Source organism: Mastigoproctus giganteus, chromosome 1 (genome assembly GCF_048544385.1).
Source record: "Mastigoproctus giganteus isolate SK-2022 chromosome 1, ASM4854438v1, whole genome shotgun sequence".
NCBI classification, from domain to species: Eukaryota; Metazoa; Arthropoda; class Arachnida; order Uropygi; family Thelyphonidae; genus Mastigoproctus; species Mastigoproctus giganteus.
In genome coordinates this window covers 197,730,952-197,756,548 of record NC_143575.1, presented here as the reverse complement: position 1 = coordinate 197,756,548, position 25,597 = coordinate 197,730,952, and the positions used below count along the sequence as shown (strand labels likewise).

The window sequence follows — 25,597 nt, the reverse complement described above, 5'->3', positions numbered from 1 at the left end:
CGAGACTTGTCTGCACTGCTGCTGCTACTGTCAAAGAAACTAAGTGTGTTCGACCATGTCTGCCAATCCATGCTGCGTCGGTGTCACGCATGATTGCGTCTCATGGTGGAACCTTCGAGCATCTGTTGTAACATCATGAAATGCATCCATCTCATACTCCATTGTTAATATTATGTCAAATAAATGTTTGCCATTAATTACTGTCTTGTGTCATTCTGCTTCTTGTGCCCCTGCTACTACTTTCCTGTGACGTTTCCAGTTATGGATTCCTATGCTATTCGCATTCCTTTAGATGTTACCTACCTCCCCTAAATGTTTGTACCAATATTTTTGAGACACCCTGTATAATTAAGCTAAGATTTAATTCATATAATAATACTTGGATAATCATATGTTATTCTTTAATATATTTTTTCAGTATAGGTTAAGAAAACATTGGTGTTAAGAAATAAAGTACCTTTGCAAGTTGTTTGTTATTTTAAACCATGGTGATATATAGAAATGGCAGATTATGATATTGATGAGGATTTTCCAGGACGACTACTTCATCAAGCATCATTGTGGAGTAATGCAGAACTTTTGGAAGATCTTCTTCATGGAGATGAAGTAAGTTTTTGATTTTAATTTAGTTAACACTTTAGTCCAAATATGCCCTTTATTTGTGATATTATGAGGCAAGTTATAAGATATATAAGATTTAAAAATTTATAGAACAGTTGTGATTTAATAAGACATCTATTACACCCATTCTGTACTTATGAAAAAATTAAAAGAAAGGATGTTTTATTTTGAATTATCAGAATTATCCCTCCTCTCCCATGTCACAAAAATTGTGATTTTATTCAGTGAGAAAATACCTTATTGCTGCAAGTGACTACATGATACCCAAGTTCCCATTGAAAAATAATGTTCTTATAACTGCTGAGGTAGCACAAATTTCAATTGGTGGTGTATTGTTTTAAAATTTGGAATTTTTTGTGGACAAGTTTCCAGTACTTGGTTTCATTAAAGATGAAGAAATAGCTGTTTTGCAGCTTCAGTCTGTCAGTTTTAGTACGAGAACCTACTAGATGCTATTATGAAAGAAGAAAGAATTAAGGTTCTTGGTTGGAGGAACTGACAAGTGCACAAGGAAACTTGAATATATTATAACAGATTATGCTGTCGCATGTAGCATTTTGACAGTTCTTCATAGCAGTGCTGAGTATGAGAGCATATTCAACCAAGTGAGGAAACAAAAAATGGAGTTCAGACAGCCAAGTCTAGACAGCAGGGCCATTTTTATAAACAAAACTTTGACTTGACATTTCTGAAGTGGGCAGAGTTTGCAAGTATCTTTCTTGAAGCAGTCAAAATCATTTGGTGTCTAACAGAAAATACAAAGAAATCCACACGCACACACAAAGAGAGAGAGAGAGAGAGAGAGAGAGAGAGAGAGAGAGAGAGAGAGATTACCCTGGTTAAGCTAATATTTGTAAGCATACTGTCCTGGCAAATGGTCCTGTGTCAGTATTGCAATATAAAATGTGTATGTTGTCAGAGAAATTTAATTTCTAGTGCGATGTGGATTTCAGTAAACCTGGCTTTTTTGGAAAAAAAATCTCCAGTTTTGACCCAGAAAATATCCTGTTTTCCTCCTACTTACAGTTACCTCCTCTCCAGATTTTTGAAAGTCAAAAGTTGGCAGCTATACACATGGATGAAAAAAATAATAATAATTAACTGTGCAGCAGTAAACTTTGAAGGATTATTGAATTTTTTAAATTAGTGTGAGCTAGTTGGGCAAAAGTAATGCTGGTATATGTTTTCTGAGAAATTCAAGTGTCTTGTCTACATGGCCCTTAGAGAATGAAACAACCACTTGTAATGAATTCCACATTTTTTAAAATTTTTTTGTTCAATTTATACTTAGACTTCTTGGGCCATAGAGACACTAGTTAATCTGCCATGAATAATTGAGACTTTGCTGTATGATATTGAGTGCAGACTTTATTGTATGATACTCTACAATAAGCGTGTGGAGTGTAAACAAATTTCCTCACTTTGTACTACTCACTAGACCCACTCCCATGATTTATGGGAGGAAAGCAAAGCTATGTTCTTTTGTTTAAGGAGACAGGGTGAATGGATACATAAAAAATAACAGATTTTTGAATATAAAAATAAAATGTCAAATTCATAGCTGGCAAACCTGTAGTGGGGAGGAATTACCTCAAAATGTGAACTAACCATTGACTTATACAATGGGATAATTACCATTTTCATCCAGCTGACAAAAGATATTAATGTTTTAACTTAAATACAGTGCAACCTGGATATAATGTGGATGTCAGGTGACAACTTTAATACTGGCATTATAAGCGAAGCACGTTTTAGCCAAAAAAATTACCATTTTTTCCAGTTTTTTTTAACATAAATACACTTTACTTATTAAATAAATACTTTATTTACTAATTTTTTATGACTATACAGACTAAAAGACAAAGTATTAAAGGTTATTTCATTCCTTTTACATTCTACTAATACACAATCTGTTATGGACTTACTTTTTTTGCACCCATTCTGAAATAGTTATGTAACTTAGTTTTCCGGAGCTGATGACACTGTTTTTTCAGTACATAATTCTTAATGGTGGTCAGATGCAATAAATGAAGACGTTCTCTATGACTCTGATATTCTAAACATGCCATCACTTCATTATTGTCTTCAATCACTTTATTAATATCTGGTGTTTTTTCCTTACATGAGTCGTCCATGTTATCTTCTGAGTCACTCCCAATGTCACTGGCCTTCTGTTTATTGATTGTCTTCCCACTGTTTACAGAGGCTGTGATTTCTTTCTCACTCAGGTTAGGTGCAACTAGAGTTTCTGCATCCACCTCAATCCAAGCAGCCAAGTCATTTGCTCCAAAACTGCCACTAAGTAAGTTACAAGCAGCCTTTGTTTCTTGTTAAAAATGCTGCTAATTCTAGGTTATTATTAGTGATCTCATCTTTTCAAATATATTTTTTCCAGCAGTTTTCAGTTGGTGTTAATCTTACTTTCTCCCATTTTAATCCAATATTGTATGCAACATCTTTCAGTGTTAATGTTTTCAGAAATTCTAGAAATTGAATTTCTGAGTTTACAACACCAGCAAGTAGTCACTACGATAGTAGGCTTTGAAGGCTTGAATAATGCCATGATTCATGGGCTAAATTAGTGCACTTGTGTTCCTTGGCAGAAGCGTGACTCTGATCTTGCCATCTTTCAATTTCAGGACATCAGTCAAGGGATGAACTGGGCAGTGATCCAACAGTAACAGAGCCTTTTCTTCAGCTTTTCTGGAGAGCAAGTGACATCTCATTGATGATATAAACATGCTTTCAAACCATGAAGCAAATATATCACTCATCATCCAAGTGTTGGAGCTATCTTTATAAATCAGGTAGAGATGAAAAGGCATAATATGGCCCAGGAGGATCTTGTGCCAAAAAACCCACAACAACAATTAAATAATGCTAATCAAGCATTACAACAGGATGGGATATGTAGAAGAAACCGAGCTGCTGGTGCAATGCAGTTCTTAAAAGGCTAGATACAATGTTTGTATTTCGTTTTATAGTAATGCCCAGCAAAAGGTTTTTTTTTTTTTTTTGTAAGAGAACAGAGTTGTGTTCAGGAAAACGTCTGAGCTGGAGGCACTTGTTGAAATATTGAGAACATAGTTAATATTGGGGAAATTCTAAACCATGTACTTTCTTGTTTTTTGTGAGTATTTCTAAATTTTTCCTTTTTTTTTTTTTTTTTTAATTCTACAAACAAATTGACTTTGCACACATGACTGCCAAAATTTCCCATTTGTGTTGGAGACTTTTTTTTTTTTTTTTGGATCCATTCTCTTGCTCAAGACCCTAACAGTTTTTCTACATCTGTTTCAGAAAATTCTATTCACAAAATAGAAAGGTAAAAACTCTTTTTAAAATGATTCTGTGAATTAGGGCTTGAAATTTTGTTATTTCTTTACTTAATAAACTGACCATCAGGTGGGCTAGTTTGCATTGCATAAAATATGTGGAACACATGAAATAGTAGTAGTAGAGAGCAGTGCTTCCATAGCCAGGTGTTCAGGAGTAAACGCTTCTTGATTAGACCGGGGTTCAAGCCCGTGCCCACCAAATACGGAGGATGTGGAAAGATCAGGGAATGACCACTGCATATCCCCCCCTGGATCAATATGGCCTTAGCTGCTGATGCTACTAAAAACCAAATCACAACAAAATAACAGTAGTAGTAGTGGCATATGATGCAAGAAAGCAAGTGTATGAGCAGCATCAGCCAAAAAAAAAAAAATTACAAAACAAATCCCACTAAATGTTTGTCCAATTCCTCCTTAAATTTGTTTAACCTGTCAACTTCCACAACAACAGATGGAAGTTTGTTCCAGCAATTAACCAACTGCTGGCTAAAGGCAAATTTCCGCACATCTATTCTACATCTGTCTTTCCTTAATTTGAATTTGTGCCCCCTTAGGTTCGTAATCTGAACAAGTTGAAGAATCTTATTAGAATTCAGCATGCTCAACCCATTCAAGACATACCCCTCAATCAGATCACCTCGCAGGTGCCTAGTCACCAGCCACTGCAATTTGCAGAACTTATGCCTTTCTTGGTAAGAGGATCCTTTAATTCCCCTCACCAATCTTGTTGCCCTTCTCAAGGCGTGGCCTGACCATTGCCTTATACAGAGGAACAATCACCTCCTTTTTCCTGCTAGCAAAATTCCTATATATCATTGACAAAACCCCATGATCTGCCCTGACAGCCTGTCTGCATTGCTTAGAAAACTTCATATCTGGCTGCACAATTACTCCCAGGTCTTTTTCATTTTATACCACCTTAAGTGTAGTACTACACAGTTGGTACATTTCTCTGGGATTACTTCTACCCATATGCAGTACTTTGCATTTGTCAAGGTTAAACTTCAGTTGCCACTGAATGCTGTGGGGCTCCACTAATAACATTAGTCCATGAAGAGCAGCACCCATTGATTACCACCCTCTGTCTTCTCCTACTCAACCATCCTTTTATCCATTGTAGCAACTTACCCTTAATACCATTCTGCTCCAATTTGTATAGTAGTCTTCCATGTGCAACAGTGTCAAAAGCTTTCCTGAAATCCAGGTATATAATATCAAAATTATTTTTTGCATCCAGTTCCTTTGTAACCACATCATAATAACCAAAGAAATTTGTCAGACAAGACTTTTCCTTAACAAACCCATGCTGTGTCTGAATTATTGCTGCAGTCTTATCTAGATGATCCTGCAATGCATCTTTAACCAGTGACTCCATTATTTTATCCGGAACAGAAGTTAAACTAACTGGTCTGTAATTACTTGTGTCACCCTTCGATTCCCCTTTGTTTGAAAGCATGGTATACTGATACACAATCTTGTAGCTGTTGTGTTAATATAAAATGCATATGTTGTCATGGAAATTTAATTTAAAGTTAAATTAATAAACTCCTGCTTTCCTCTGATAAAAATCACGAGATTCCTGCTTTTCAAAAGTCAAAAAGGTTAGCAGTTATGCACACAGTTTTCAGATAACACTTTAATGCTCTGTGACCTAAATAGTCACTATTGTTTTTTTTACAAAACAATAGTGCCTTTATAGCATAAAAATATAATTTATTGTTTTACTAACTTAATTAAGATGAATTCAGTTTCATTTCTGAGTTATGAATTTAATGAAGGATTTAAATTTAAAGGTACATTATCTGGATGCTACTGATAGTTTAGGGAGAACTGCCCTTCATGTTGCAGCTTGTAATAAAACTGAAACTTGTGCAAGATTATTACTGGAAGCTGGAGGTAAGGACAGAACATTCACACACAACACAGATAATATTTTAAAGTGCATTCATTTTAAATATACTGTACACTTTTAAACTAAATAATTTGGTGTTTTCAAAGAATTTAATAGAATTTCATTTAAATTAGCCTGAATTTTTTTTTTAGTATTTTACTTTTTTTTATAATTCTCTTTGTTGTGGCTCTGAACGAAATTATAATGAAAAGCAAGTTTTTTGTTTCAGTGTGACTTAGAAGTTCATTATTATGCAAAATGATTCTAGAAACTAATGATTCTAGAAAAAGATGTAGTTTCAACATCTTTTCTAGGAAAGCTAAAAATATGCATTTGAAATACTGTTGACCTTGCATAGAAATATAATTATATTTATATATACAGGGTGTTTGGGCTAGAGGTATCCAAAAATACACACATATATCTCAGCATCTATAAAGTGTATTAAAATTTTTTTTTTGTTTTTATACAGAGTAACTCACCAAGTTTTTATGAAGGTTAGTAAAGTTCAATGTGGGCACCTTTTGTAGCTTGACAAATGTCAAAACAATACTTGAGCTCTTGCCAAGTGTTTTCCAGCATCTGAGGCATTATTACAGCAACTGCTTCAATGATATGCTGTTTCAAATCATCCAAATCCCGAACTTTTCTCTGGTATGCAGTCTTTAATAAAGCCCCATGCAAGAAAGTCCAGTGGAATCATATTTGGAGATCTAGGCAGTCTAATTGACTTACGTGAACTCCTAGAGAATGACTCGTTCACCCAATTCACAGTCTCATCGGTCACACGTTTTTTCGGGTGTTTCCCAGTATGTGAAACCAAACTTCCCGTCTCTTTTAGAGTCTTATCCCACTGAAGAATGGATTTGGATGTGGGAGGATCCACATTCCATTCCCTTCATGCACGCCACTGAACATGCATAACTGATTGAAATTCAGCTAACCAAAGCATGCACTGCACCTTCTGCTGTGGCATCCACATCTCAACTGAGGGACTGAGGCAGTAGCCGTTCTTATGCCGTTTTTGTACCTGTGCGACTACTGGTGATGTTGCCTGCACTAGTGACCTTGACTGCAACGAAACATCTTGGAGTATTAGTATTAGCAATGGCCACATGGTGCAAGGAAAGCCTATGGCTTATGCTGCACCAGCAAATAAAAATAAAATAAAATAAAAAAAAATAATAATCAAATAACAAAAAATAAATAAATAAAATGATAAGAATAAAATAATAATAATAAGAAGAAAATTAAAAAATATATATAATAATAAATAAGAGAAAAGGATATGGACAACCTAAGGGTTTCCCTCCTCCTGTAGGTAATTATCCAGCTGACCTTTGAATTTCCCCAAACTGTCAGCCTCTACCACCCATGTAGGTAACTTATTCCAGTAATTTATAACTCGCTGGCTAAAATAAAACTTCCAGCAATCCAGTCTAAACAACTCCCCCTGTAACTTGAAATTATGGCCTCTATATCTAGAATCATTTATAACTGTGAAAATTTCGTCCTTATTCATTTTGCTTATGAGAGCCTCTCAGAGCTTTAAACACGTCAAATTTGATGGAAAGAACAAAGATAAGAAGGGTTTTTGTTTTCGTAAAGGTGACTATGATGGTCTGAGACAGTATTTAAATTCTATACAGTGGGACCAACTGATGATGTTACCAACAGCAAACTCAAAATGGGAAGCATTCAAGGAACTAATCTTGGAGGCTACCAGGCTTTACATACCAACTAAGAAATATTGTTCAAGGTTTAGGCCTAAATGGTTGTCAGATGAACTAATTAGACATGTGGCAGAGAAGAAAAATGCATGGGATACATACAAATTAATGGGTGACATGGAAGCCTATGATAGATATAAGTTGGTCTGTAACCAAGTCAGAAAGGAGATTAGGCAGGCAAAGACAGACTACGAAAAATCCTTGGCAAAGGATGCAAAGAAAAACAGAAAAGAGTTCTTTACCTATTTAAACTCAAGAAGGAAAGGGATGAATCAGATTGGTCCACTGGATATTGATGGTTCAACAGTTGAGGATCCTGCTCAGGTGGCTAACAATCTAAACGAGTATTTTGCATCTACATTCACGCATGAGGAGTTATTCAGGAAGGAGAATGATGTAGGTAAAGTAAACATTGGCAGTGAGCTGGATGATTTTGTAATAACTGAGAGGAAAGTGGAGGAGAGATTGTTGAGGATAAACATAAAAAAGGCACCTGGGGTGGATGGGATCTATCCAGTTATATTAAAGGAGGCAGCAAAGGAAGTAAGCAAACCCCTAGCCATAATTATGAGAGCTTCTTTGGACTCAGGGGAGGTACCCATAGACTGGAGATGTACAAATGTAACCCCAATTCACAAAGGAGGATCAAAGGCTGACACAAGTAATTATAGACCTGTTAGTTTAACTTCTGTTCCAGGTAAATTAATGGAGGCACTGGTTAAAGAAGCACTGCAGGATCATCTAGGAATTCAGTTATAGCTCAGACGCAGCATGGTTTTGTTAAGGGCAGGTCTTGCCTGACCAATTTGATTGGATACTATGATGTAGTCACAAAAGAACTGGATGCAGGGAATAACTTTGATATTATATATTTGGATCTTAGAAAGGTTTTTGATACTGTTGCACATGGAAGACTGCTGCACAAATTGGAGCAGTGTGGCATTGGAGGCAAATTGCTGCTATGGATAAGGGGATGGTTGAGTGGCAGAAGACAGAGAGTGGTAATCAATAGACACTGCTCAACGTGGACTAATGTTATTAGTGGAGTTCCTCAGGGTTCAGTGTTGGGTCCGTTGTTGTTTTCGGTGTTTATGAATGATATTGATGATGGGATATCAAGTTTAATGTCCAAGTTTGCAGATGATACAAAGGTTGGCAGGGTTGTTAAGGACACCACTGATGCTATGCTGCTGCAACAGGATCTGGAAAGGTTGAACAGATGGGCTGAGAGGTGGCAAATGAAGTTTAACATTGACAAATGTAAAGTACTACATATGGGAAACAGTAACCCCAGAGCAACGTATCAACTCTGCGGTACTACACTGACAGTGGTGGAGAATGAAAAGGACCTGGGGGTAATTGTGCAGGCAGATATGAAGTTCTCTGAGCAGTGCAGACGAGCTGCAAGAGTAGCTCATGGTGTCTTGTCAATGATATACAGGAATTTTTCTAGCAGCGATAAGGAGGTGATTATTCCCTTGTTTAAGGCAATGGTTAGGCCACATCTTGAGTACTGTATACAGGTCTGGAGGCCTCATTTCAAGAAGGATATAGAGCTGCTGGAACGGGTACAGAGAAGGGCAACAAGATTAGTGAATGGAACAAAGGGTTGCTCTTACTAAGAAAGGCTTAAGTTTTGCAAATTACGGACACTACGGCGGATTTTTTCTTCCGATTTTTTGATTGATCGTCTGGAGACTAGGCACCGGTGAGGTGATCTGATAGAGGTGTATAAGGCTTTGAATGGTTTGAGCATGCTCAATGCCAATGGGATTCTTCATCTTGCTCAGAATAATCAGCTCAGAGGGCATAAATTCAAATTGAGGAAGGACGGATGTCGGATAGATGAGCGGAAATTTGCCTTTGGCCAGCGGGTGGTTGGTTGGTGGAACCGACTTCCATCACTTGTTGTTGAAGTTGATAGCCTAAACAAATTTAAGGCTCAACTGGACAGGTATTTCGAGTGAACGGAGGGGGTGAAATGGGAGTGGTGTGTTTTTTTTTTTTTTTTTTTTTTTTTTTTTTTTTTTGGCTGATGCTGAATAAGCTTGCTTTCTTGCATCATATGCTTCTACTAATGCTAATGCTAAAGATTCTTTCCATCAAATGCGGCAAAAATATTTAACACTCTGCACATAGATGTCGAAAAACTGTGTGAGGTTGCAATATACCGGAAGAAGATCTTCCAGAATTCGTACAGACTTACCAAAATATGAATCGGCTGCAAAGTACCAAAGAATTGCGAGTAAAAGCTAAACTTTCTGCTTTAAGAACAATAATAATTTGGTAAGCTGTTGACTGGAAAAATATACCTTCTCTAACAGTTGTGTAAATATGTAGGTTATATATGGAATTATTAGTGAACTGTAAATATATGATTTGTATAATGTATGTACAGAATCATTAATGTGTAAATACTGTATAAATTAAACATAAAATTTGTATATAATACAGTAAACCCCTGCTATTCGCGGGGGTTACGTTCCTGAGAAATGTTGTGAATACCGAAAACTCGAATACTGAGTTATGGCTCCCATAGTAATAAAGGGGTTCCGTTCCAAAGTATGAAATATATAAGAAAAACTACTCTAAAATTTTGTCTATGTATGTATTATATGTACCTTCATAATATGACTATGTACATAGACAGTACATAATGAAATGCAAGCATATGGCATCGAAATGAAAATAAGAAACAATTTAATATTAAATGTAATATTTATTAGAAATTTCAAACAAATCTTTCAAACCAGCGCCTTTGCTAGCAAAAAAACTTATCCCGCCAGTGCTATCACCAGTTTCGCTAAAGTGTTGATAAAAGAGTTTTGCCTTTTCACGAATGATGAGTGAACTTAACGGAATTTTATTTTGAGTTCGGTCTTCTATCCACAGATTTAAAGCTTTTTCCATTTTTTCTAATTTAACATCACAAGTTACAGAGCAAATTTTTGAAGCAATTAGCACGTTTTCACGGACACTACGGCGGATTTTTTCTTCCGATTTTTTGATTGATCGTACCGTTGACTCATTGATTTTATAATGTTTTGCCACTGAGGAGACACTTTCACCATTAGAAATTTTATCTAATAACTCAATTTTATTTGCTAATGTCATCACCTTTTATATTTCTCTTGTTATTCGTAGCCATATTTTTGTAGGTGTTAGAAAGAACTTGTCCACAATAAAGTCACTGTCTTCTGTTAACACACTCGAAAAAGTCTGTTTTACACTGCAAAACGGTAGATTTATCATTTTTGTAAGCATATCAATTTATAAATTGATAAATTTATTCTATTTATAAGCATATAAATTAAAAGCAAACGACGAAACCTTCCATAACAAGCGCATAAGATCGAAAAGAGGAAATTCCAAATTACCAAATGTCTGATAGAGAATATCGGAATGGACATATGCACAAATACCACCTTTGAGGTGAAAAGAATCATACAGCAAATAATTTTGGCAATTGAATGAGCAGTAGTCAAATCAACTGATAACTGAGATTCTGTCAGAAAAAGTACATGGGGTTTGGCAGACTGTAAGTGGAAATGGACATCGTTGAGATTAGAATTGAGACCACGTATAGTTGTGAAATGAACTAGGAAGTGTGTGGAAGGTTTAGATCTTTTCGCAGATAAGCTTGCTCTATTAGTTTGACAATTCATGGTGTATTGAATAGTAAGAAAAAGTTGGGGGGGGGGGTCATGCTGTATGAAGTAATGAAATTTTTGGATATGGCATACACATGGTAAGAACATACCCAGATCCTTGACATAATGTGGCCTTGATAATGCCCCCCACTTACACACTACTCGGACTTCTTCCAGTCACTATCTGGCAGAGTAGAGGTAACAAGATTATACACTAGCTGATCCGGAAGCCTCCTAGAGAGTTACCAATAGGTTCAGTCCGGTGTACTAACTAATGGCTGGCCTGTGAACACCATTTTAGAGCTGTACTCTCGAAATGTAAGGAAGATTGGATCGCGCCATGATGTCCATCATGACCTCAAAAGTCATCAGTCATACTGCATGATGGAAGAGATGGGACGGGTTGACCGGAACTTAGCTCTGGAGACTAAACATGGGTTCCACCACTTCAAGCCTCCATTAAGCAAAGTGGTGGTATTTTACCGGTTGATGAGAGTGATCTACCACCTAGTATCGCCTGGTAACACAGAGGGGCGGCATTCCTCCATGTGGTATAGGCTTCACACCTCGACCCCTGCTTACATTGGTTCACACCTGGGTGGTCACCACAGTGCATGGGGGTTATACCCAGAATTACTAACAGTCCCACCATCGTGAAGGTGTAAGCAGAGGATTGGCTGTCACAGACTGCTCGGACTTTGCTGAAATTGGGTCCACTTCACTTGAGTGTCACTCGAATATCAGTTCCATCAGCGTTTTAGACCCCCAGTAGCAAGTAGAGCTTGTCTGGCATATCTGAGAGAATGTCTGCGACAACCTCAAGGGCAGTGGAGAATGAAAAAGACGTGGGTGTTGTTGTGCAGCCAGATATGAAGTTTTCTGAGCAGTGTAAGCAGACTGCCAAAACAGCCCATGGGGTCTTGTCAATGATATACAGGAATTTTGTTAGCAGAGATAAGGAGGTGATTATCCTTTTGTATTAAGGCGATGGTCAGGCCACACCTTGAGTACTGCATACAGATATGGAAGCCTTATTTTAGGAAAGATGTAGAGCTGCTGGAATGAGTACAGAGAAGGGCAATGATATTGGTGAGAGGAATAGCAGGTTGCTCTTATCAAGGCAATCTGATTGAGGCATGTAAGACCTTGAATGGTTTGAGCCAGCTCAGTGATGATTGGATTCTTCCTCTTGCTCAGATTACGCATTTGAGGTGACATAAATTCAAATTGAGGAAAGGCAGTTGTAGAATAGATGTGTGGAAATTTCCCTTTAGCCAGCAGGTAGTTGATGGCTGTAATAAACCTATCTGTCGTTGTGGAAGTTGATAGCTTAAATAAATTCAAGGAAGAATTTATGACAAGCTTTTGGAGTGAATGGATTTTTTTTTTTTTTTTTTGACTGATGCTGTATGAGCATGCTTTCTTGCATCATATGCTTATGTTAATAATATATGATAATGTCCAGTTTTTGTCATATGCTCCAATAGAGAATCCTCCTCCCAACATACACACACACCGGGTGGTTATAAAATAAGTTTCTGTATTCAGGAGACCCTAGTGTCAAAACTGTTAGAGCTAGCGCTATGAAAATCGGTGGGTATGGGGAAGCGATATGTAGAAGGAAAAAAAAATAGTTGAAATTTTTGCCACCAGAGGAAAAACGGCACTGCACATATGTAAAAGTTGTCATTTACTTCAAGACACGCTGCTTACGCAAATGATATCCTGTTAGATGAAAGCAGAAAGGCTACTGTCAATAACCATTATGGCTCTTACAAAAATGGAACATGCTCTTTTAGTAAAACTGTTTTACCAGAATGTACAGGCAACCCCCGTATAACACGGTACTTCTACAACACTGTTTTGCTCTAATGCAATTGATAAATTGCAGCAATCCGTGCACAACACAGTACTTCTACAACAAGGTTTTGCTTTAACACTGTTTGAGAATTGCTGTAAATCTCGCATAACATAGTATTTTTGAGCTTTTGTGCTGGGAAAACCCTACTGTTATGTTAGATGTAATTTTCAATGTTTCCATTCTTTTTTTGTGAATCCCTGCTGTTGACTTTTTAGTTATTATCGCCTTCATGATATTTTTCTAAAGCACATTTCCGGAGGTCACTACCATAAAAAAAATAAAAACAATTTGCAGTTTCCGGTTTATTGTTCTTTTCTGTTAGTGTAATCAATTATAAATGAGTATTAAACTCGATCTTCTTGCATTTGCTATAGTAGTGATAGCTGGAATTCTGTGGGTTTTCACGTTATTATGGTGAAATGTGTTTCCCCTTCCATGAAATATTCAATCATATAAAAAAACATAAATAAATGGTTAAAGTAAAGAAAGCCAACACAAGAACCACTGGAAATGTCGGCTAACTTACCCAGAAAATTAGTTTCCTGATACCACACTCCAGCGCTGCTCGCTCGGTAAACAGACGGTAGGTGTTATCAGTGTGGAGCAGAAGGAGAACGGTATATTGATTGACAGGTAGGCCTGGCAAACAATGAAATGATTGGTGGTGGGTGTGGCAGACGACAAGCTACTGTGTAGTCGTTGGTTGGCATTATGATGTTGGCATTATGATACTAAACTGATGTTATCGTCTGTTGTGTTCACGCACCAGTCAGCACATCGCTTGATACGCCTACCTGTCAATCAATATATCGCTCATGACTTCTGCTCCACACCGATAACACCTACCATCTGTTTACCGAGCAAGCAATGCTAGAGTGTGGTATTGGGAAACTAATTTTCCTCTTAAGTTAGCCGATGTTAGTTGACTTTCTTTACCTTCGGCAAATAAATTTTCAGAAACTTGTTACTCCGTATCGTGTTTGTTGCAACTTGCGCATGCTGTGTTCTTTCTTATTATTAATTGCTTATCATTTTTACTGTTTTAAATTTTACAACCAAAAAAAAAAAAAAAAAAAGTCAGTGAACAGAAATATCAATTAGTTAGTATGTACATATTACAGTACATATTAATTAAGCTATATATGTAAGCATAAATTTATTTTTATTTTGCTAACTGGAAAATATTCTGATTATCACGTATTATTTAAAGTGGGGGTCCACTGTATTTTGTTGAGAGATCCCTGGGTTAGGTTCTGTGCTATTGAACTTGTGCTTGTTTGAGACCACAAAAAATAATTGACTTCGAAGAGTGCAGTTAGTGACTTTTAAAGAGAGCAGAAGATACATGAAATCTAGATACTGTAGAAGAGATTGTGCTTAGCAGTGTTGAAGAGGAAGAAAATTAAATGAATGTACATTATCTCGCATATAAGTATCACAGTTTGTAAGGTAAGATGTTTCTTCAGTTATTACTACAGTTGATTCTGGTTATTTGGGCCACTGGTTAATCGGGGCAGCTGTTTATTCGGAACAAATCTTAAAAAACAGAACCCAATCGAGAAAATAGCCAGGGTTTACTTGGCTTAATTGGGAAAAAATGCCGTTTAATCGGGACAGGAGACCGCAGCACTGGAGATTACTCCCCGATTGTCTCTTACTGTACCACGTAGTTCGGTCGGATTTGGGGAGGTCACAACAATAAAAACAATTAGCAGTCACTTGTTTATTGGGCTTTTCTGTTAGTGGAATCTATCATAAATGGATAGTAAACTCGATCTTATTGAATTTGCAATAATACTGACAGCTGGAATTCTGTGGGTTATTATGGTAAAATGTGTTTACACTTCCAGGGAATCTTCAATCAGATAAAAAAAAATAATTTTCAGAATCTTCTCTTCATTCCTATTTTTAAAGCTTTGTAACTCGTTACTCCATTCTCACTTGTGTGTATTGTGTTACTTGCAATTTGTGTGTGCCGTGTTTTTTGTTATTGATTGCTTATATTTTTACCGTTTTAAATTTTAATCCCCACCCACAAATTGCCAGCGAACAGAAATGCCAACCAGTTTAGTTAGTATATACATATTACAGTACATATTAATTATTCCGATTATCACGTACATTCTTCCGAATTTCATGTATCATTTAATGTTTTAATTGGTAAGGTATAAAGGATAAATTTTTGCTTTGCTAGAATCGCTGTTTAATAGAATTAAAATTCAATTCCCAAATGTGATCGCAATGACCGACGCTTACTATACATCGTATAGTGAACAGTACTTGACTAGGGTGAGTTCGTCGTAACGTGATTTGATTGTACAATGAACTAATTGTAAAGGGGGCGATACATTGTATTTTTAACTATTTACGTGAAACTTCAGATATTTGGGGCAGCCGCTTAATCGGGCCAAAATGCACTAGTCCCGATGTGTCCCAAATAACCGGAATCAACTGTATTTGAGTTACTACTATTATAAAAATAAAGTTAAAATATTAAGTTATTACTACTATAAAAATTAAGTTTCTGATAGTTATAAAAAAATGGCATATTTTTGTTAGCTTTTGGAATGTAACCCCCCCCCCCCTTTGTACTGGTTCTTAGTCCCTTATTACACAGTTTCACATTACATGAGATTTTGTAGAAACCAAACTACCGTGTTATACGAGGGTTACCTGTAATGCTAATGCAGTACTACGTGAATATCAGAAACTTAAAGGTTTGCGTAAAGGACCTTTGATGTCAGTGGGGCTTCGAAAACTAATGAAGAAAATTGAAGCGACCGACCAGGGAATTAGGTGTTCCAGGCAGGGGACAACCATGTATTGGAATGGAGGTGGTGGATGAAGTGGCGGTTGCAATGGCCTCCAGGTCAGAATGCAAAACACTACCAGTCAGTAGTGCCAGAGGTGCGTCAAGAGACTTGAACCTTCCTTGGTCTACTGTACATAAAGTGCTTCAAATAATTTTATGCTGGTTCCCATACAAGATTCACATAGTGCAAGAACTAAAGTCTTGCGATCAGCAACAACGAATAGACTTTGCTGTAAGATTTCTGGCTCATATGGAACGACGATACACAGGCTCGAATGAACTTGTGTTCTGACGAGGCACATTTCAGTCTTCGTGGTGCCGTAAATGCACAAAACTGCCAAATATGGGGAACTTCTCATCCATCTGTTGTGCATGAAAGATCACTATAAAAAGTCTATACGTTACAGTATGGTGGGGATTCACAGCAGAGTTTATAATCGGACCATTTTTCTTTGAAGAGTCTACACCTCATGGCTCCGTAAACAGCACAGTACTGCGCTTTTCTAAGAGATCATATTATTCCCGCTCTGCAAGAAAGGCAATGTTTGAAGACCGCAGTGTTCATGCAAGACAGCACCCCTCCCCATGTTGGTTGACAAGTGAGGGAACTGCTCCGTTCAACGTTCGGAAATGATTGTATCATTTCTAGAGACTTTCTGCAGTTCTGGCCAGCCTGATCAGCAGATCTCAATCCCTGTGATTTCTGGTTATGGGAATACCTGAAAGACAGAGTTTACTGTGGCAGCATACAGATGCTTGTTGATTTGAAAGCAAGCATTAAACAGCATGTAGCCAACATCCCCAATGAGATGCTATGCGAAACTGTGTCGCACACAGTCCTCCATTTTTAGAACGTCATCTCAAGTGAAAGAAAACACATAGAACAATATCTTTAGGTCTCTAAGTTTGATATTAAAATCTAATCCTAAGTTAAGTATTCCATGTCATGTTTGCAGTGCCAATTTTCCCCTGGTGGCAGAAATTTGAACAAATTTTTTTTCTTCTACAAATCGCTTCCCCATCCCCAAAATGACATACCCACCACTTTTCACAGTGCTATCTTTAACCGCACTAGGGTCTCCTGAATAGGGAAACCCTATTCAGCAGAATTTATAACATTTTATAACCACCCGGTACATCTTAACCTTTTGTAGTCCAGCCTTATTTTTGCTATCTTCTCCATGTGGTCTGGCTCTAAAAATAATAAATAAAAATTACTACTTGAAATGTGATGTTCAAAAATTATTTATTTTTGAACATAACACTTTGTTTACACAAACTGATATATAACTTTTTGGTAAAACAATTTAAAAACTATTTGGATCTTTTAAATGTTAATTATTTATATATTCTTAGTGTGTAGTATTTCTTGAAATGAGTGTGCAGTACCAAACTGTTTCTTTTATTTCACCTGTAACACTTCTGTCACTATGGAATATGCAGTCTTTCTTCTTATTTGGAATTTTCTTTCATCACAGTATGAGGATGATCATTCAATCTGTGTTATGCATTTGAACTTGATAGCTTTTTATAAATGTTCTTATTTCAAATATCTCCTACTAGCTGAATAAGCAACAGCTTTTGAAACTTCTTGTGATGATTCCTTTGCAGTGAATCTTCTACATTCAACAAGAAGAAACTAGAAGAAGAAACAGTTTCTTCTTCAAGAAGAAACTGTTCACAATTGAAACTTCTAAAAGCCAGAAAAGCAACAACTTCCTTCACCAGTTCATTGATTTTCAACTAATGGAATAATTAGCCCAGTAATGGTCAGTTCTGCCTACATTGTCCATATTTTTGGTGTATTCACAAATAGTACCAGTTTGTTGATTTTCAAATAATGGAATAATTAGCCCAGTAATGGTCAGCTCTGCCTACATTGTCCATATTTTTGGTGTATTCACAAATAGCAAGGCTTTTCAATTTGAAAGTTTTCTTCTTATTTTTCTTATTGTTATTTCAGTTTCAGTATTGCAGAAAGTAAAACTGAAACAGAAAGTACAGTTATTTTGTCTTTTCATGCTGACAGTTGAAGTTTATCCTCATGTTGAAAAGCAACATTTATGCTTTTTTTAAATTATTTTTTTATTGTTATTTTTTTTTTGTAGTCTTCTCTTGTAGTAATCCATGCTGTTTCCCAAAATGGTGCCTGTTAAGTGGAAGTTTATGAAGTTTTTCTGTTAGTTGAATATCAGTGTAAAATTGGTCAATGAATAAATGAAATCCACTATTTTTGATACTGTGAGGCAGATTTTGGAGGAACTGCTAGCAAAAGATCCTGTATATCAGTGACAAAATCTCATCAAGCTTCTTTGTCTGCATTGCTCACAGAACTTCATATCTGACTGCACAATTACACCCCCCCCCAGAACTTTTTCATTTTCCACTGCCTTGATTGTAGTACCACACAGTTGGTACATTAATCTGGGATAATTGCTACCCATATGCAGTATCATGCATTTGTCAATGTTAAAACCTTGACTGCTATTTCCCAATCCATCTTTCCAATTTTTTAGACCTTCTTGGAGTAACTTACCCTGATTTTTGTCATTAACCACTTAGCCAACCTTTTTATCATCTGAAAACTGAGATATGCCTTCATCAATATCGTTAATTAATACAGAGTACAGCTTTTTTTTTTTTTTTTTTTTTTAGTGCATCAGCTTCTGTGGCCATAATGCACCTTCCAAATTTTTCGCATTTTACTCTGATCCAAGCCCGAGGCGGGATTCGAACCTGCGACCTTTGGGTTGCCAGGCAAACACTTTACCCACCTGGCTAGCCCGGTCGGCAGTTAATACAGAAAACCACAATTGACCCAACACTGAACCCTGGGGGACTCCACTAATAACATTCTTCTAAGAAGAGCAGTGCACTTGATAACTACTCAACCATTCCTTTATCCAAACACTAACTTTCCCTTAATGCCGCACTGCTCCAATCTGTACAGCAGTCTTTAATAATAAATAAATTTTCTGTTTATACTCTGTGGTGGCCACATGGTCAGAGGAGTTCTCAAGATAGAGAGAGAATACAAGAAACAGAACTGTATTTGGTGGTCATGGGCTTGAACTCTGGTCACTGAAAACACGTGTATTTATACACCCTCATGCCTGACCACTTGGCTATGGCAGCAAGCAACAGTATCAAAAGCTTTCCTGAAATCCAAGTATACGATATCAAAATTATTTTTTGCATCCAGTTCCTGCATCATAGTATCCAATCAGATTGGTTAGACAAGATTGCCCCTTAAATCCATGATGTTGACTGCAGTATAATTGCATTTCTGTCTAGATGGTCCTGCATTACTTCTTTAACCAGTGAAAAAAAAAATTTTCCTGGAACAGAGGTTAAATTAACAGCTCTTTAATTACTCTTTTCATCTTTTGATCCTTTTTTGTGAATTGGGGGAGACATTTGTACATTTCCAGCCTGTAGAGACCATGCATAAATTCAAAGATGCTCTCATAATTGTGGCTAAGGGTTTGCTTAGCTACTTTCCTTAATGTAATTGGATAGATCCTATCCTACCCTGATGCTTTTTTTTATGTTAGGCTTCAGAAATTTCTCTTCCACTTTACTCTCAGTTATCACAAAATCATTTAGCTCCCTCTTAGTGTTTGATGAACTTCTGGCATTACCCTCCGAAAACAATTTGTGTGAATGTAGATGCAAAATACCTATTCAGTTTTTATCTACCCTAGCTTCTGTATCACTTGATAATTTATATGCATCCCATGCACTTTTCTTCCTTGACATAAGTCTCCTCAGTTCATCTGACCTCCATTTACATCTAAGCCCCGAACTGTATTTCTTAGTTTGATATGAAAAGTCTAATAGCTTCTACAATTATTTCCTTGAATGCTTCCCATTTAAAATTTGCTGTTGGTAACATCATCAGAATGGTCCCACTGTATTATGTGGCAAAAGTGGGGGAGAGATGTCAGAGCTTTGCTTTGGAAGCAAGATATGGTTTTTGCTACTTCAAGCTTCCATTAAGCAAAGTGGTGTATTTCTTTAACACTATTCTAAAATTGAAATATGCATTTTCAGATTGTTAACATGTTTTATTTTATTTGTATTTTTATAAAAGGTACCATCACATATTTAATGTGATGGTACCTTTTATAAAGGTACCATCACATTGCCTAAGTGCATTATATCGGACGATTTACTATAATCTATTATAACACACTTATTTATTATTTTGTTTGTTTGTAATTTTGTTAATTATAATTTAAATTTGAAAATTATATTGTTCACATTGTTTTAACAAAAATTCAATTGTTATTTTATTTTTATAGCTGATCCAAACATGGTGTGCAAGCCACAGGAAGGTTCCAAGGTAATAACAGTTGTATAGATTCAAGGAGGTATTTCCTTTTTATGACTATAAATTCAAGGTGTTGTATATTATCAGCAAAAAAAAAAAAGCTTTTTACTCACTTCAGTTGCCCATCCCTTCTAATATTTTGTCTAATCTTGGTTTGTTTATGGTGCCTCTGTAGCCAGGTAGGCAGGAGCATCAGTGCGTAGCACAGGCTTCTTGATTAGACCGGGGTTCGAGCCCGTGTCCACCAAATACGGAGGATGCGGAAAGGTCAGAGAATGACCACCACATATCCCCGGAGCAATATGGCCTTAGTTGCTAATGCTCCTAAAAACCAGATAACAATAAACAAACAACTAATCTTGTTTAATTTATTCAAACTATCCACTTCTACAACACTAGTTGAAAAATTATTGCAACAATTTAATTACTCTCTGGTTGAAGGCAGAATTCCACATATCTATACTACAGTGGCACTTTTTTCAAATTTAAATTTTGTTTTAAGTTTTTTAGTTAGATTACCGTGGATTCCTAGTTTCCAGATGCTGCAAAACAGGATCCCCAGTTTTTCTTGACTGGGGACACAATACTCTATTGTGTCCTCAGTTAATTTTGTTTTTCTTAAAATGCGGTATCACTGTTTATTTCATCTTGTGCATAATTAATCATAATTTTTTTAAAGTGTCATTGTAAAGTAATTTTATACTTTAACCTCAGTATACTGTACATGTAACCGTTTACTGTAGAACTCTTCCCTATTTGAGAAAAGTTTTATCAGTTACATTTATTAATCTCCAAAAGTTTTCTCTTCACCCTTGGAGGCTAAGATTGGTTGGTTGTTGTATGGCTTTGGGCATCTTAGCAACTTAGGCTGTATTGCACCGTATATGATATGTCTGTAAATTGCATGTGTTCAGTGGTCGATTTGATGTGTGCTGGAAGACAAACCTGAATTTCCAGAAAAAAAAGTAATGCTGCCTTTGCCTGAAGACTGGCTAACTCAGTCACATTGTGAAAAAAGGCCCATAAAAATTCCTCTTTTCATTGACGGGTTTCAAACTCTGGTCTTTTCCACCTGGTGTGGGGAGGACAGTGATTATACCACCTGTGCTACCCACTAGGGCCCTGCAGGCTTAACCTAACTTACCCAGCCCGATGGGGCCAGCTGGGTGGGTAAAGTGCCTGCCTGGCAACCCAAAGGTCGCGGGTTCGTATCCTGCAAAAACCTTGGGAGGTGCATTATGGTTACAGAAGCCGATGCTCCAACAACTACAAAAAAAAACCAACTTACCCAACAGTAATAATGTATAATGAACTGTTGAACTGTCATCAGTACGTATACATGATTGGTTTTCAATAGTTAATGAGTCATGGAACCTTAAAATCTGTGATACAATGAATACCTGACATGTTGATCTGTATAAATCATTTTTTCAATGCTTGTAATCTACATGAAATTATAGATCTTTATCTAGAACAGTGAGAAATCATTGGAAATGTTCTATATGTCAAAAACCTGCAATTTTTTACTTTATAGGAAGTCTGTTCCAATCATCAATTACTCTCTGGCCGAACACAAATTTTTGAACATCTACTGTACAACTGTCGTTTTTAAATTTATGCCCTCTTATGTATGTTGCTCAAGAAAGACTAAAGATGCTGTCAGCATGTAGTTTACTCAATCCACTTAAAGTCTTAAATATTTAAATCAGGTCTCCTCGCAGGAGCTGAAATTTGCAGAACTGAAGCCTCTGGATGTCCTTTCTTGTCCCCGACTAGGCTTGCTGCTCTTCTCTGCACCTGTTCCAACAGATCCAAATCCTCCTAAAATGAGGCTACCAGAACTGTATGTTGTTCCCAAGATGTGGCCTAGTTATTTCCTTATACAAGAGTATAATCACCTCCTCATCCCTGTTGGAAAAATTCCCATATATCATTGATAGAACCCTATGAGCTGTCCCATGAGAGACCACCTGAAGTTCTCTACACTGCTCAGAGAGCTTCTTGTTAAACTGTATGATTACACCTAGGTTTTTTATTCACCTGCACCTTGAGAGTGTGGTACCACCCAATTGTTATGTTATTCTGGGATTACTACTACCCATATATAGTACCTTGCATTCGTTGATGCTAAACCTTAATTGCCGTTTCTCATCCCTAGCTGTTTAAATTTTCTAGGTCTTGTTGCAGTAGCATGCCTTGATTCCTTTCATTAACCATGTAATTTTTGTATCATCTGCAAACTTTAAAGTTAATGTGGCTTCATCGATATCACTAATAAAAGTTGAAAACAGCAGGGGGCTCAGCACTGAACCCTGAGCGACTCCACTTTTAACTTTAGTCTAAAAAGAGCAATTCTGATTAATAACCACCCTCTGTTTTCTGCCACTCAACCATCTTTTATCCATAGCAGTAACTTATCCCCAATGCTGCAGTGTTCCAATTTATACATTAGTTTTTCATGTGGAACGGTATCAGAAGCTTTACCGAAATCTGAGTATACGTTGTTAAAATTAATTTTTTGGAATCCAGGTTTGTTGTGACTACAACATAATAGCTATTCAGATTGGTTAGACAAGATCTCTTATAAATAATGTAATTATACCTCCATTCCTGTTGATCTTGTATTACTTCTTTAACTATTGATTACCTTATTTTCATCAGTTGTTATGCTGTTAGTGTTTAGTGTGCCAATGTGGTTCATCCCTTTATTCTAGTGTTAACATAAGTAAAGAATTCTTTGCTACTTTTCTTTGTATTCTTAGCCAGAGACTTGTCATAATTTGCCTTAGCTTACCTTAACCTATTAGTACTATATTTAATTGCAGACTAGTTTGTATTTACTGTAGATTTCTATGTCCCTTTATAATTTATAATCATCCCATGCATTTTTCTTCTCTGCTGCTAGTATCAACCATCCATCTGACATTCATTTGCATCTAAACCATAAACAGGATCACTTAGTTAGTATAAAAAGCTTAGTTGCTTCTATGATTGCTTTCTGCTTAGAATTTGCATTGGTTAACATAATCAATTTGGTCCCACTGAAAAGAATTCAGCTATGGACATATGCAATCATGTTGTTTACTGAAACTTGTCTCCTTCCCAACATCATGGACAATGAATTCTTCACTGAATCTTGTATTTATGTATATCATTGTGGCTGATCCTCAAGAGGTGAAGTAATCTGTTTAATCCATAGATTCTTATGTTCTGACAGTGGCTTTGTCTCTCTCCATTTATGCAACCAAATGTTTACCATCTTATGAGAATTATTCTAAAGTAATGTACACTGCACATATGCTCTTCACTCCATATACCCAAAAGACTGACATTTATCAGTATAATAATTGAAAATTTTAAACTTGATATTAGTGCACTTAAATTGGAGTTCCTGCAAATGAATGTTTGTGTAGAGGCTTTTAAAAATGGAATGGTGATATTGCTTCAGGGCACTTTGCAGTTTCAGATCAAATATCTTTTATCAAAATGGAAACTTTACATGGTTGAATGTTCACACAATATGAATTGTGGAAAATGTGTGCTGAGTTGACAGGTGAGCATAGCACAGTTCTGTGTTGGTCTCACCACACACCCTCACCATGACAATTCATAAATTTGTGTTAGCATTTAACCATGTAAAGTTTCACTTTTGATAAAATATCTTTGATCTGAAACTGGAAAGTGACCTGAAGGTCAGACCAGTAAAGGCAAGTAAATCTCAGGTAGACCAAGAACATCTACAGACAACACATTGGCAATCATTAATACCACCATTTTGGAGGAAGGCAGACGCTGACCAGGCTAGCTGGGTGGGTAAAGTGCCTGCCTTGCAACCCAAAGGTCGCGGGTTAGAATTCTGCCTCGGGCTTGGATCAAAGTACTGCAAAAACCTTGGTAGGTGCATTACGGCCACAGAAGCCGATGCGCCAACAACTACCAAAAAAAAAAAAAAAAAGGAAGGCAGACATATGACTTGTAAAGAAATAGTCAATGAATCTGGAATACTACATATCTAAATCATTTATTCACCAAATTTTAACTGAGCTGTTAAAAAAAAAAAAAAAAGTCACATGGGTCCCACATTTGCTGTCAGATGAACATCGATCAAAGCATAAAGAAATTATGATGCAGTTACTTACATGTTACCAACAAAATGGCGATGAAGAGTTTTTAAAATGCATTGTTTGCATTGAAGAGACGACATGTGACTTTGATCTTGAACTGAAATCACAATGAGCTCAGTGGAAGCATCCATCTTCACCACACCCCTCTAAATGTTGCCAGCAACAATTAGAGGTGAAACCACTGACCAACATGACCTACAGTTATGAGGGCATTATTTCCACTGATGATCATGTGTCCTTGGAAGATCAGTAACTGGAGACTACTATGCAATATTTCTTTGTCAGAAATTACACCCACAAATTCGGTAGAAGCAGCCACAGATATTGGCAGCTGGTGTGTTTGTACTCCATGATAACATACAGCCTCATATCACAATCTGTATAGCTTGTTTTCACTGATTGCAAGTTGGAAGCACTTGCAGTCAGTTGAGGTGAAGTGAGGTAGTGCTTCCCTTACCACTGCTTGGACAAAGATTTGTCTTTGTAAGTGTTGAGTGCAACTGTTGACCTGACGTATCAGACTCTTAACTTCCGCAAACAATTAAATGGCATTCAAAAATTACCTGAATTTTGTGGAGCAGTCATAAATTATGAAGATTACATTGAAGATTGTTAATATAAGCAAAGAAGTCTTTGCTGCTTTTCTTTGCATTCTTTCCCAAAGATTTCCCGTAATCTGCTTTAGCTTGCCGAACTTGTTTTATGACTTGGTTGCAGACTAGTATATATCTTTCTTAGGATTTTGTAATAACTGATACTTTATATGCATCCCATGCATTTTTCTTCTCTTCCACAATCTCGTCAGTTCACCTGACATCAATTTAGGTCTAATCCTTAAATAGTATTTTTTAGTTAGTATGTGAAAAGTGTTGTAGCTTCTGTTGTTACTTCCCTGAATGCATTTAGAATTTGCTGTTGGTTACATCAATAGTTGCTTCCATTGCATAGAATTTAAAAACTGTATGAGACCACTGTAGTCTCCCTTATGAAAGCAAAAGCCCTTCCCTTTACAGTAGCTATGTCTTTTATCCAAGTCCCACTCAGTACATTGTGACCACTGCCACTCAGTCAGTTTTTTACCTGCAGATTCTTAATGCATGAAGAATCACTGCTGATAAGCAGATCAAGAATATTGCTTCCTCTTTTTGGCTCTCTAACATGCTGTTGTGGAAAACAGCTATCCAATAAACCAACAAAACTCTTGTTAGTGTATGAGTGACCAATACAAGTTCCAGTC

General features: G+C 36.7%; 1 protein-coding gene across 1 annotated transcript in view; it reads left to right on the top strand.

Annotated features, from left to right (window-relative positions):
* Positions 1–424: 424 nt before the first annotated feature.
* LOC150091432 (leucine-rich repeat serine/threonine-protein kinase 1-like) overlaps positions 425–25,597 on the top strand; it is a 595,643-nt gene continuing 570,470 nt past the window's right edge. The window contains exons 1-3 of the mRNA XM_090390319.1: positions 425–606; positions 5,753–5,855; positions 20,208–20,248. Of these exons, the coding sequence (XP_090246445.1) occupies positions 502–606; positions 5,753–5,855; positions 20,208–20,248 (249 nt within the window). The 5' untranslated portion in view covers positions 425–501. The remainder of the gene's footprint in view (positions 607–5,752; positions 5,856–20,207; positions 20,249–25,597) is intronic.